Consider the following 14,061-nt stretch of genomic DNA (forward strand, 5'->3'; position numbering starts at 1 on the left):
GCTGCGCGACGGAGGAGGGGGCGGCACCCGAGGGTAACGGCGAGGCGGTGGCGCAAGGAAGTGACGGCGAGGCGGCGGCGCAAGGAGGGCGTGGTGCCCGAGGGTAACGGCGAGGCGGCAGCGCAAGGAGGGGGCGGCGCCGGAGGGTGACGGTGAGGCGGCGGCGCAAGGAAGAGGCAGGGGAGCAGGGGCGGCGTGGGGGAAGACCGGAAGAGGCAGGGCAGCACCGCGGGCAGCGTGTGGGTAACTGGACGCAGCGAACCGGGTTGTACCCATGGTTTGTAGCCCATAATGCATCAAATGGTTTCAGCCCATAACCAACTATACCCAAACTGGTTCCTCTCAAAACTGAAACCAAACCAAACTTAAGAAAGGCTCAGCCCAATAAGACCTAAACCAATCAAGCCCATAATAAAAACCAACCCATTTAAACCAGTTTTTCTAAAACCACTCCCAGATTTAGTCTCTAGCTTCCACCACCATTTGGTGAGCAAGCTAACGTTCTGTTTATGAAGATCTTTAACCCCCAGGCACCCTTTTTCTTTCGAGCGACATATTCTAGGCCATTTCACCAGATGGTATCGTTTACGCCCCTCATGTTCTTGCCAGAAAAACCGCTTACGGTGTTTATCCAGCTTGCCAAGCACCCCTTTAGGAATCAGAAACATAGACATGTAATAGTAGACAATACTGGTCAGGGATGAATTAAGAAGAATAAGACGCCCCCCGAGGATGCAGCATTGCCAATCCATGACTCGCAGCATTTAAGGAATCTTTCATCCATAAAATCCCAGTCTAGAGCACGAAGGTTCGAAAAGCTAACCGGCACCCCAAGGTACTTCATTGGGAAGTGGCCGATACTGCAATTGAACAGATCCGCATAAAATGATATAATCTCGTCACCTCCCCCCACACACAGGATCTCACTTTTCATGAAATTAATCTTGAGGCCTGACATAAGCTCAAATAAGTAGAGCAGTAGTTTCAGGTTAATGGCTGCCTCCTTATCATGTTCAAAGCAAATTACCGTATCGTCTGCATATTGCAGAATTGCTACACCTCCCTCGATTAGATCCGGCGCCAGGCCAGTTAACAACTTCTCTCTGCGCATTGGTAACCATCTTAGAGAGGGTTTCCACCGCGAGATTGAATAGAAAGGGGGAAAATGGGTCGCCTTGACGAACCCCTTTGTAGCTCTGGAAGTAGGGTCCCGTTTCATTATTCCACTTAGTATTCAGAGTGCCATTGTGAAGGATTTTTTCCACCCAACCGCACCAGGTTGGGCCAAATCCCCGGTTTTTGTGGCATTCAAGGAGGAATTCCCAGTTTATCTTATCGTAGGCTTTTTCGAAGTCCAGCTTAAGTACAATCCCCACTTTTTTCTTAAGATGAGTATGGTGCAAAACTTCATGGAGAGTCAGTATTCCATCCATAATATTTCTGCGTTTTATGAAGGCGTTTTGGTGCTTGCTAATCAACTTGTCAGCAAACACTGCCACTCTGTTGTCCAACACCTTTGTGATAAGCTTGTATGGGCATCTAAGTAAACAAATGGGACGATACTGCTGAATTTTCCTCGCCCCACTCATTTTAGGTATTAGGGTGATAATACCCAGTGTTCAAGAAAGCGTTTTTAAGCGATGCTTAAGCGCGATTAAGCGCTGAGCGATGGCAAAGCGCTTCGCTTTTGCCCTAAGCGGTAGATTAAGCGTTTTTTATTTAAATTTGACCAAAATTTGGCAATTTTTGTACTACTTCTGCTGGTCTGCTTGTGCAATAATGGCAATATGCTATTTATCTTATTACTAGGCTATGTTCAAGAACTATTTCCTTCATATTTTGGCAAAATTCTGTCCACATGATATCTGTTAGGTTACGTCTATTTGAACTGAACTGCATTTTAGTTGTTATTTTGCTTGCTATGCGAACCTGATATGTATTTGCTATTGTGTGAACTGTATTTCAGATGCTACTTCAATTACCCATGTGCCAAGCTTCCTATTTTCATGTGTATATCATTCAAAATCTGTCAAATTCTAGCCAATTTCAAAAAACGCTTAAGTGCGATTAAGCTGCGCTTAAGCGCTCATTGCTCTAAGCTGTGGCCTTCCGCTTCGCTTACGCTTTCCGCTTTCTTGAACATTGATAATACCATAATTAAGTCGTGCCACATCTAGCCTGTTTTCATAGAATGCCTCAAAGAGCTGCATAATATCCTTCCTAACAAAGTCCCAGCAGTGTTTATAGAATTCAGCTGGGATATTGTCTGGACCTGGGGCCCTATTACTCTCCATACTAAACAAGGCTGCCTTCACTTCTTCCTCAGTAAACTTTTCGGTTAGGATATTATTGTCCTCTTCTGTGAGTTTCTCACTGTTGGACCATGTATCAGGCAATAAATGGAACAAGTTCCCCCTCGCTGGGCCAAAGAGGGATTTGTAAAAAGTTGTTGCGTGATCAAGCAGGTTTTTGGTCCCCTCTATGATGTTCTCCCCATCCTCCAAAGAGTGGATGGTGTTTTTTCTTTTTCTGCCATTAGCAATACGATGAAAATAAGCGGTGTTCTGATCACCTTTCAGGAGCCACCTCTCATTTGAGTGTTGTAACCAATACAACTCCTCATCGGCAAGAATCTCATACAGCTCAGCATAAAGGATACTACGCTTCTCGTGTGGATTTCATGGAGCGTTTCATGAAGGACCACAACCCCCTCAAGGATGTTCCTGTCCGGCATGAAAGCAGTTTGGGTAGGCTGCACAACAACATGCGCGATCTGTGTGAGCCTATTGGTCCCGACCTTGGTGAAAATTTTGAAACTAACATTAAGAAGACAGATTGGCCTGAATTGCTCAATTCTCACAACCTCTGTTTTCTTAGGAAGAAGGGTGATCGTTCCAAAATTTAGCTGAAAAAGATGAAGCTGTCCAGCAAACAGATCATTGAACAAAGGCAACAAATCCCCTTTAATGATATGCCAGCATTTCTTATAAAACTCCGCTGGAAATCCATCGGGGCCCAGTGCTTTGTTATTTTTCATTTGCGAAACGGCCTCAAGTACCTCTTTCTCGAAGAAAGGAGCCGTCAGAATATCATTCTCCACAGCTGTGAGCTGAGGAACATCCTCAACCCTGGACTCATCCAGAAACACAGTTCTTTTCTGGAGGGCCAAACAGCTACTTATAGAACTCGGTAATGTACAATTTTAGGTTTTTCCGTCCTACAATTGTACCCTCATCTTGCTCAAGCTGAAAGATCCTCTTCTTTCGATGCTTACCATTAGCAATCATGTGAAAGAATTGAGTGTTCGCGTCCCCCTGGACTACTCGCTGGACCTTGGCCCGCAACGCCCACTTCAACTCTTCTTCCCTAAGTTCTTTCAGCCTCAATTCCGTGTCAAGCTTGGCATGAAGCTCCGCGGCCGGCAGTATCGTGGTTTCTGCTTTTACATCCAGGGACTGAATAAGGGAAAAGAGCCTTTCCTTTTCAACCTTATAAATCCCGCTAAGATGCTTAGCCCATCCACGCAGGAAACTCCTCAAGTGCCTAATCTTATTCTGCCAGCGCTGAAGCGCAGTCTTTCCTCCTGAATCCTTAGCCCACTCTCTAGCCACGAGATCAAGGAAGCCTTCACGTTCAAACCAAGCCATCTCAAAGAAGAACACATACTTGTTCCCCAGGTGGGAGGGCTCACCAGAGTCCACAAATAACGGCATGTGGTCAGAAATACCACGAGACAAGGCCTGGACTGTTACTAGAGGGAACTTCTGTTCCCAATCGACACTGGCCAACACTCGATCCAACTTCTCATACGTCGGATTTGGCAGCGCGTTAGCCCAGGTGAATTTTCTACCCGAGAGCTCAATTTCTCTCAGGTTCAAACTTTCAATGATAGTATTGAACATGAACGACCATATGCCGTCAAAGTTATCATTGTTCTTATCCTCACACCTTCTAATTATATTGAAATCACCCCCCAACAGGATAGGCAACTGCTCGGAACCACAAATCCGAACGAGATCAGCCAAGAACTCGGGCTTGAGCTCTGGCTGCGCAGCCCCATATACCGCAACCAGAGCCCAATTAAACCCATCTTCCTTCGACCGCACCCGGAACTTGACTGCAAAGTCACCCATAACCACACTGCGAACCTCAAGTGTTCACACCTAACGCCGAGTAAGATTCCACCCGATCTCCCTCTCGGCGGCAAGCAATGCCAATCAAAATCTATACCCCTCGACAAAGTATTTAGAAATTGTGGCGCAAAATTAACTCTACCCGTCTCCAATAGAGCGATAAAATCTAAACGATGCTCGACAGACGCCTCAGCAAGAAACCTTCTTTTAGCCAAGTCCTTTAGACCTCTGCTATTCCAAAAGATTCCTTTCATAGTTCATCATGGATTTTTTTTGCCGTACGAATCCTAGCACTCCTACGCACTGCGGACACCGGGTACACCTTCCGTTTCCACTTGCGCTTGGGGATAGTTTGACTCTGCAAGTGGTCCTCACAACCAGTGTCAGAGGGGCTAGATGTCTTCGATTTTCACTGGAACTATTTATTTGTTTGTTTGATGGTCCTAAGACTACCCACAGCGACATAGGTGGTAACATCACACTTACCTAGACAAACTATATGACATGACAAGTAATCAATGATGAAAGAGAGCCATGCAATAACATAGCTAGTTACTAGTACTATGCGTAACATCACACATACCAAGACACGATGATTCTACAACCTAATAAATGAAGAGTTGCATGGCACCCCACACATGTTACTACTCACTATGGAGGTAGTAACATAGACTAGTAACATACACATGTTATTAGTCTAAGTTACTCCCCACTGTGGGTAGACTACCCACAGTGGGAGTAACATGAGTGGTAATATCACATATATTTATGAAAAGTAGATGATGTGGCAACTAATTAACGAGGAGAGAGGCAAATTGAGTAACATAGCTAGTTACTCATACTATGAGTAACATCACACATACCAAGACAAGATGAGTCTATAACACAATAAATGAAGTGTTGCATGACACCATAAATATGTTACTCCCCGCTATAGAGGTAGTAACATATGCATGTTACTAGTCTAAGTTACTCCCCACTGTAGCTAGTCTAACCATCTAATAGACTATGCTCCTTAATTTTGGAGTCCTCCAATTCAATTGTGGTGTTCAGTTTTCGATTGGTTGACGATTCTGACCGGGTGAACGACTTCTCAACTAGTTGTCTCATTCAGTTAAAGTATTCTATTTTGGATCTGATTCAAGATTTTGAATGGGTCAATGATATCTCAAATTAAACGACGGCAAACCAGCCATAAGGAACATACACACTGCCAAGAAAGCTGACCAAAATACCGTATTATAAAAAAAGAAAAAACATACACCATCTTCCCCACACGAAGGATTTCCGGGCATGGAGCGAGGAACGTCGTGGAAACTTCACGGTCAGATCTGCTTATAGAATGATTGTCAAAACAAAACTGAGCAGGGAGAATTTGTTGGAGGAAGGTGAAGGCATGTTTGATGGGGTTGAGGAGAATTGGGGCTGGACTTAGGTCTTTTTATGGTGATTGGCACGACACTCAATTCCGACGGCACAACTCCTCCACCATCGGAATATGTCTACGATGTGTGTATGTCCCTTATGGGGAGCGGAGGATACATGGTGACACGCATTGCTTGACTGCTCTATGGCAAGAAGTGTATGGGCTCTCTCATCGGAGGAAATGGTTGAGCACATGTGCTACAACCAAAACTTAGATACCTAGAATTGGATCTGTTGTCTTTGGGAAATTTCTGGAATTCTCTCTTACTACCTGCAAGGTGGTGTTCTAGGTTGTTGGATGTGGTTAGTTATTTTTTCTTCTTCGAGGTATGTGCTTGCCTTTTGTAAATGGTTGAACGAGGTGGTACCCCCGTCCCCCACTGTAACTGTGAGACTGATCTTAATCAGCTTGACTGAAAATGGTATCATGATTTCTGTTGGAATGGAATATGAGTTTTATCTTGGACAGATGTTCTCTTAGGGTTTCTAAAACCTAGTGGTTAATGCTGCCTACATGAGCGAGTAGATCGGGCATGGTTTGGGCCATTTATTGGTAAGACGGGATAGATGTAGTTAGTTTTCGAGATTTCATGGAGTAAACACAAAAGTCGAAAGATTACATAGTAAAAAGATCCACCAGACCACCACAAACCAACCCACATACAAATCTTGGTGAGCTCAAGGATTTGACACCAAGTTTCCTACCAAAACTATACCGAAAAAGGCTTTCGCCCCGCTTTATATATAAAGCAAAGATCAACCATGGCCCAAGTACAAACGCACCCCACGACAACACACGCACACACCCAGGGCGGGATACATAGGCGCTGAGCGCAGCAACACCACCCCTAACACTACAAGAGCAATCGGGGTCCTCCACCGTGAACACGCCACCGCAAAGAGATGAAGTCGCATATGACGAACCGTGTGCTCCAAGGCGGCGCCTCCAAGAAGGTTACGACGACAACGCGCCGCAACTGCCCGACCCGGGGGTCAGAGTTTCCCCTGGAGCAACACGATGACCGATGAGAGCCGCGATGACGCCTTAAAGAAGGGAACGCGCTACGCCGCCGGCGGTCTGTCCGAAGATAGAGCAATTTTTCACCCCAGCAACACTCACCGCCATCGAACGCCACACCCTGGCCACCATGCCGCCCACACGATCATGGTCACCGGGAGCACCAAGCCATAGGCTATGCCCATGAGCACTGCGCTACCACCACCAGGGCCGCCGCCCCAGCATCCAAGACCTTGACACCACCTCACCCGAGACCCGTCGCTACCCCAACCAAAGAGACGAGTGGAAAGGCCTTGCCTTTCATACCCCTGGGCGGCCCCCAGCGCCGAAACCCAAAAGGCCGGCCAAAATTGGCTTCCATCGACCCGTCCTGCTGCACCGGGTGCGAGACGAGCTCGGTCCAGACGCAGGGCGCGAGACGAGCTCGGTCCTGCTACCGGGCGCGAGACGGGATCGGTCCTGCTGCCGGGCGCGCGACGAGCTCGGTCCTGCAGCCGGGCGCGAGACGAGCTCGGTCCCGCAGCCACGGGCGCGAGACGAGCAATGGACCGCAGCTGGGAGCGGGCCAGCCCTAAACCCTAAACCCACCAAAACTATCCTGGGTGAGGTAGCATTTTCAATAAATGTTCTAGTACGCAGTATCTATTTGAGGTAGATCTCTATGCAAGCGATATATTGGAGCTCCTACTGCTGAAGCAAAATCTATTATGATACGGGGCAAAACATAGGGGTGGCCCTATCTTCATGAATTGGAGGTAAATTTGAGGAAGGACGCGAAGAGCACGAGAGAAGAGTGGAAGAACACAGGGGAAACAAGCACAAATCAACACAAGTGGCAACACAAGACACACATGGATAAATCCTTGATCTCAATCATCCACAAGAGAGAGGGAGCATGATAGGGTTCTTCCCCAAGTCGTAAGACAAACAGGACATGAATTCCATGGAGGAATCTTCACCCGGAGGTGGCTTTGTACTCCTCAGAGGCTTCTCCCTCGGGAGGCCTTATTATCCACAAGGAGCCATCTCCACAATGGAGGTCTTGTTCTCATGAGGGGAGGTAGGTGGAGCTAAGCTCTATTCCACGGTAAAATTTACAAGAAATAAACAGCCGGCATCCTATTGACTATACATGGTTTGAAGCCTAAACTAGCAAAATATATGTGGAAAAGAAAACAAATGAAAAGGGCAAATATGATGGACACATATCAAACACCTTACAGTAGCAGCGTGGCTGGCGCATAAAGATTTATCGAGAGAGAAACTGGAGTGCCAAGGTGGCCGGCACGATTGCATATTCATGACTAGCATATGTACTTTTGTTCTGATTAAGCGGTCATTTTGATTGATGGGATAATATATTGATTTGCTCTACTCAAGAAAGATGTTTTAGGATTTGGGGGCAGATTGCGGCATGACGACAGGCAGAAATTAAGACTCGCTAGGGACATAGGCCTACAACTTTTTTACACACCTCATACCTTCTTACAACGTCACTAATCTGATATACCTTCATTAGGACGGAGACATTTTTAGGATTAGCTCTTATGGTTTTATTCCAAAAACATTATTAGTGATGGTGATCTAGATGCTGTCAATAACCACGGTCTAATTTACTTGGATTCTAGAGGGGTGTTCAGTGTTGACCGTTGGATATTAGATTAATTAGGTGACTTGAGAAGAAACCAGGATAATAGACTCATAACTACCTGCAAGGTGGTATTCTAGGTTGTTGGATGTGGTTAGTTATTTCTTCTTCTTCGAGGTATGTGCTTGCCTTTTGTAAATGGTTGAACGAGGTGGTACCCCCGTCCCCCACTGTAACTGTGAGACTGATCTTAATCAGCTTGACGAAAATGGTATCATGATTTCTGTTAGAATGGAATATGAGTTTTATCTTGGACAGATGTTCTCTGAGGGTTTCTAAAACCTAGTGGTTAATTCTGCCTACAGGAGCAAATAGATCTGGCATGGTTTGGGCCATTTATTGGTAAGACGGGATAGATGTAGTTAGTTTTCGAGATTTCATGGAGTAAACACAAAAGTCGAAAGATTACATAGTAAAAAGATCCACCAGACCACCACAAACCAGCCCACATACAGATCTTGGTGAGCTCAAGGATTTGACACCAAGTTCCCCACCAAAACTATACCGAAAAAGGCTTTCGCCCCGCTTTATATATAAAGCAAAGATCAACCATGGCCCAACTACAAACGCACCCCACGACAACACACGCACACACCCAGGGCGGGATACATAGGCGCTGAGCGCAGCAACACCACCCCTAACACTACAAGAGCAATCGGGGTCCTCCACCGTGAACACGCCACCGCAAAGAGATGAAGTCGCATATGACGAACCGTGTGCACCAAGGCGGCGCCTCCAAGAAGGTTACGACGCCAACGCGCCGCAACCGCCCGACCCGGGGGGTCAGAGTTTCCCTTGGAGCAACACGATGACCGATGAGAGCCGCGACGACGCCTTCAAGAAAGTAATGTGCTACGCCGCCGGCGGTCTGTCCGAAGATAGAGCAGCTTTTCACCCCAGCAACACTCACCGCCATCGAACGGCACACCCCGGCCACCATGCCGCCCACGCGATCATGGTCACCGGGCAGCACCAAGCCACAGGCTATGCCCATGAGCACTGCGCTACCACCACCAGGGCCGCCGCCCCGGCATCCAAGACCTTGACACCACCTCACCCGAGACCCGTCGCTACCCCAACCAAAGAGACGAGTGGAAAGGCCTTGCCTTTCACACCCCTGGGCGGCCCCCAGTGCCGAGACCCAAAAGGCCGGCCAAAATTGGCCTCCATCGACCCGTCCTGCTGCACCGGGTGCGAGACGAGCTCGGTCCTGCTGCCGGGCGCGAGACGGGCTCGGTCCTGCTGCCGGGCGCGCGACGAGCTCGGTCCCGCAGCCACGGGCGCGAGACGAGCAATGGACCGCAGCTGGGAGCGGGCCAGCCCTAAACCCTAAACCCACCAAAACTATCCTGGGTGAGGTAGCATTTACAATAAATGTTCTAGTACGCAGTATCTATTTGAGGTAGATCTCTGTGCAAGCGACATATTGGAGCTCCTACTGCTGAAGCAAAATCTGTTATGATATGGGCAAAACATAGGGGTTGCCCTATCTTCACGAATTGGAGGTGAATTTGAGGAAGGACGCGAAGAGCACGAGAGAATAGCGGAAGAACACAGGGGAAACAAGCACAAATCAGCACAAGTGGCAACACAAGACACACATGGATAAATCCTTGATCTCAATCATCCACAAGAGAGAGGGAGCAGGATAGGGTTCTTCCCCAAGTCGTAAGACAAAGAGGACATGAATTCCATGGAGGAATCTTCACCCGGAGGTGGCTTTGTACTCCTCAGAGTCTTCTCCCTCGGGAGGCCTTATTATCCACAAGGAGCCATCTCCACAATGGAGGTCTTGTTCCCATGTGGGGAGGTAGGTGGAGCTAAGCTCTATTCCACGGGAAAATTTACAAGAAATAAACAGCCGACATCCTATTGACTATACATGGTCTGAAGCCTAAACTAGCAAAATATATGTGGAAAAGAAAACAAATGAAAAGGGCAAATATGATGGACATATATCAAACACCTTACAGTAGCAGCGTGGCTGGCGCATGAATAGTTATCGAGAGAGAAACTGGAGTTCCAAGGTGGCCGGCACGAATGCATATTCATGACTAGCATATGTACTTTTGTTCTGATTAAGCGGATAAGGCGCCGCAGTTGATAATGGTGGCTGCACAGGCTAAGAGGCCGGGGTGAATCGAGCGGCGCAGCAGAAGACAACGACCAGCAACTATGCAAAACACCTCCTACCAATGGACGCAACAAATAGGCTTAAGAAATACTAGAAACCAAGGAAGCCATATCTTCTCCATGCCTGTCGGGAAACAAAGGAATAACCAATTAGGAAAAGAGTGGGGAAAGAGAAAGTGAACTGGAGGATGCAAGACCAGGGTAAAGTGAGTGCTTAAGGAGAGAAGAGACGACATAATGGTAGGGGAGGAGATACGTACTTCTAGTAAATAATGCGGTAGTTAGATGGTTGCAATCAGTCACATATGTTTCTACGACACATGAAATAAACTGAGGTGAGGTGACGTGGAATGTTAAGATGGCAGCAAAATAGCATTTGTTGATTGCTGGTGTACAATGAAAATAGAGCGCATGCATGCCGAGAGTTGCTAATGTGGCTAGATGGTGATGTGGACAGGATGCATGTTTAGATAAATGTGGGGATGAACTTATGTATATAAGATATACGATACCGAGCTAGTTTGGAAGATTACGGTGCTAAGTGGGAAATGTTCCTTTCCAAGCATCTGTCCATGGCTTGTTCGTCATCTTTCTGACGACCCCGACTTCTTAACAACCTAATTGTTTCTTTTGTGCTCCCACATACCCCTCGTCGGATGAGAGGATGATTAAAATTATAGATCAGACATTATATGAATCACTCAGTTGTTATTCTGTAGCAAATGCAATTGTATCTCACAAGTACACGCTATTTGTTTGGTATGTTGAGTACATCCTATCCAGTTCTGATGTTTCAAAAGGGTTTACATCCTTCCTTTGGGACCTTCTCTACTAATTCATTTCTGGTTGCTCTGTTTCGTTTTTTGATTTCTATTTCACATATCCAATTTTGTATTGGCCAAACAGGTACCTCAATGATGTGGATTACTATGGGGGATTTGAGCAGGAGGAGCTTGATGAGCTCTTTGAAGCGATGAGATCAAACTATAAGGCCTGGTGCTCAGGTTTTGCACCACTCTGTGTTGGAGGGGACCTGGAATCTGTGTCAGTTCAGGAGTTCAGCCGAACTCTCTTCAACATTCGCCCAGACATAGCCCTGAGCGTTGCCCAGACAATCTTCCAGAGTGATGTGCGCACCCTCCTACCGCTCGTCTCGGTCCCATGCCATATCGTTCAGAGCACCAAGGACCTCGCAGTGCCAGTTGTGGTGTCAGAGTACTTGCACAAGCATCTTGGTGGCGACTCCATCGTTGAGGTGATGCCCTCTGAGGGCCATCTCCCCCAGCTTAGCTCACCGGACATTGTCACCCCCGTATTGCTCCGACACATTCAGCATGACATTGCATTCTAAGTAGTGCAACCATGGCTCATAGAAGCTGTTGCTTGGAAGCTTTATGAGGTCAGTATCTGCATTTACTTAAGGATTCACCACATGATGTAAATTCTTGGCGGTGGAAATTGTAGTGTACATTGTAAACCTTTGCCTACTTTAAAATGTGTATAACAATCATGTTGGATCACTTAGCAGAACTCATGCCCTACGAATTCCTACTCTGTTTTGTCTCCATGGTTTTAGTCTGAACTGTTCGACAGCATCTTCAGGTCGTCCCTCGCGTGGCTAACGGCCTCAGCTCCCACTCCCGCACGTCCCCAACGACCTAGTGCAGGTCGTGCGCTGCCTAGTCCAGATCTTGCGCCTTGTGCGTCCTCTCATGCAGGGACTGCAGTTTGTACTCTCCTCCCCCCTCTGTACTTCTGTTGTAAACTATATAAGCCCATCGAGGCAGGCAATACAATGTGTGCGAGAGTTACACAACATAACTTGGTATCAGACGCTTCTACGATCCTATCCCCTAGCCTCCACCATGCATCGCTTCCTTCGCCGCACACGCTCAGGCGGCGACCTAGACACTCCGGCGAGCAACCCCTCCGCCCCCTTCCCTCTGGCCGCCGCCCCTCTGCCGGCCACGCCGGCCACTGCTCCATCGGCCGCACCCCGTGCAGCGCGTCTCGCCCCCGACGTCCTCCGCGCCCGCCGCAGCCGTTCTCCGCACGGCGGGGAGCATCCCCGTCCCTCACCTCGCGCCCGGCGGCTCCGACAGCGCGCTGGCCCTCCGTCCCGGCGCGCCCGACGTCGGTTCTTCCACTGCTGCCATTGGCCTGCCGCCCTCCATCAACCACTTCTTCCATCACCGACTCGAGCTCGAATCGGGTAACTACTCCAAATGGCGCCAGATCTTTTACGTCGTTTGTTGCAAATATCAAGTGCAGCACCATCTCGACGTGGCCGCCGAGCCGCTTCTCCAAAGCGCCGTGTGGCGCAACGATGACCTAACCATCGTCCTCTGGTTCCACGGCGTCGTCGCCGACGAGCTCCTGGACGTGGTCGCCACGGCGGACAGCGCCGCCTTCGACATCTGGCAGTAGCTGCATCTTCTCTTCCGCGACAATCAGGCCGGCCGCGCAGTGATCCTCGGCGCGGAATTCCGCAACCTCGTCCAGGGGGACCTCTCCATCGCCGAGTATTGTCGGCGTCTCAAGTCCCGCGCCACGGACCTCGGCGACGTCGGCGAGCGCATCACCGACCGCACGCTGACCCTTCAGCTCATCCGCGGCCTCAACAGCAAGTTCCGGATCATGGCAACCCTGCTTCCCATGCAGACACCCTTCCCGTCGTCCGTGCAGGCGCACTCCCGCCTGCTGATGGAGGAAATCTCCGCCCACGAGCGCGCTCGTCTCGACGGGCGCCCGGAGGCCACCGCCCTCGCCATCGGCTCCAGCTCGGGGTCCTCGGGATCCTCGGGCTCCTCCATCGACCGGGGCAAGGCCACCAGCAGCCCTCCCGTTGCCGATCGCGACACCGGCGGCCGTGGGCGCGGTCGTGGCCGCGGGCGCGGCTCTCCCTCACCTGGCGGTGCTCCCTCCGGACGCGGCGCCCCCGCACCCGCTCCCGCCACGAACGCGCAGCTCCACGGGTACTTCGCCCCGTACGGTGCGCTCCTGCCTGGCCCGCCCCAGCCTCGCGTGCCCTGGGCCGCGCCGAATGCTGCCGGCGTGCTGGGCCCGTGACCTCCGCCGCCCCAGCAGGCCTACCCGGTGACTCACGCGCCGTCGTCCGTTGGCCCGACGTGGGAACAGTACCACCAGCTGTACGCCGCACTGCAGAACTTGTCGACGCAGCAGCACGCCGGCGGCCACCAGGACTGGATCCTCGACACTGGAGCCTCTTCCCACGTGTGACGCCCGGATATTTAAGCTACAGTAAACCTCTGCTAATGATGCCACGTCACCTCGATTACTGTTGCTAATCTCGCGTTAGTTCGCAACCGGTTCGAATTCAAATTCAAAATCAAGCAAACAATAAAAGTTTTCAAATATTAAAACTAAAATGTTCGGAGTGAGCCAAATAATGCATAGGTAATTATGGTGGTGAAACCACACTTTTATAAAATGTTTAAATACTCTAAAATGAATAAAACAGTAGCAAATACAATTATTTAAATGCTTTAAAAATAATAAACATTTTCAAAACTAATTTGTTATAAGTATTAAACTATTGTGGCAGTGGCATAATTTGTAAAATCTATTTAGGTGCCACTTTGGTAATTTACTAAAACTAAAATAAAAGAGAAACTAAAAGTAAAACGGTAGAAGAAAAATTAAGAAAAACAAAATACAAAGAAAAGAGAAAACCCCGCCCCCCT

The 14,061-nt window shown here is 48.8% G+C and overlaps 1 protein-coding gene and 1 long non-coding RNA gene across 3 annotated transcripts in view; both read left to right on the forward strand.

The window, feature by feature from the left end:
• LOC119296088 (probable esterase D14L) overlaps window positions 1-12,188 on the forward strand; it is a 21,126-nt gene extending 8,938 nt beyond the window's left edge. The window contains exons 2-3 of one of the 2 annotated variants that reach the window (XM_037574494.1): window positions 11,264-11,756; window positions 11,960-12,188. In XM_037574494.1, coding sequence (XP_037430391.1) covers window positions 11,264-11,708 — 445 coding nt within the window. In that variant the 3' untranslated portion in view covers window positions 11,709-11,756; window positions 11,960-12,188. Of the gene's footprint in view, window positions 1-11,263; window positions 11,757-11,950 lie in introns of both variants that reach the window. The other variant, XM_037574493.1, reaches the window with a different exon arrangement.
• Window positions 37-2,845, forward strand: LOC119296090. The gene is made up of 2 exons (XR_005144807.1): window positions 37-2,465; window positions 2,580-2,845. It is a non-coding gene; the product is annotated as an uncharacterized LOC119296090 (long non-coding RNA).
• Window positions 12,189-14,061: the final 1,873 nt, after the last annotated feature.

This window comes from Triticum dicoccoides, chromosome 4B, assembly GCF_002162155.2.
Source record: "Triticum dicoccoides isolate Atlit2015 ecotype Zavitan chromosome 4B, WEW_v2.0, whole genome shotgun sequence".
NCBI classification, from domain to species: Eukaryota; Viridiplantae; Streptophyta; class Magnoliopsida; order Poales; family Poaceae; genus Triticum; species Triticum dicoccoides.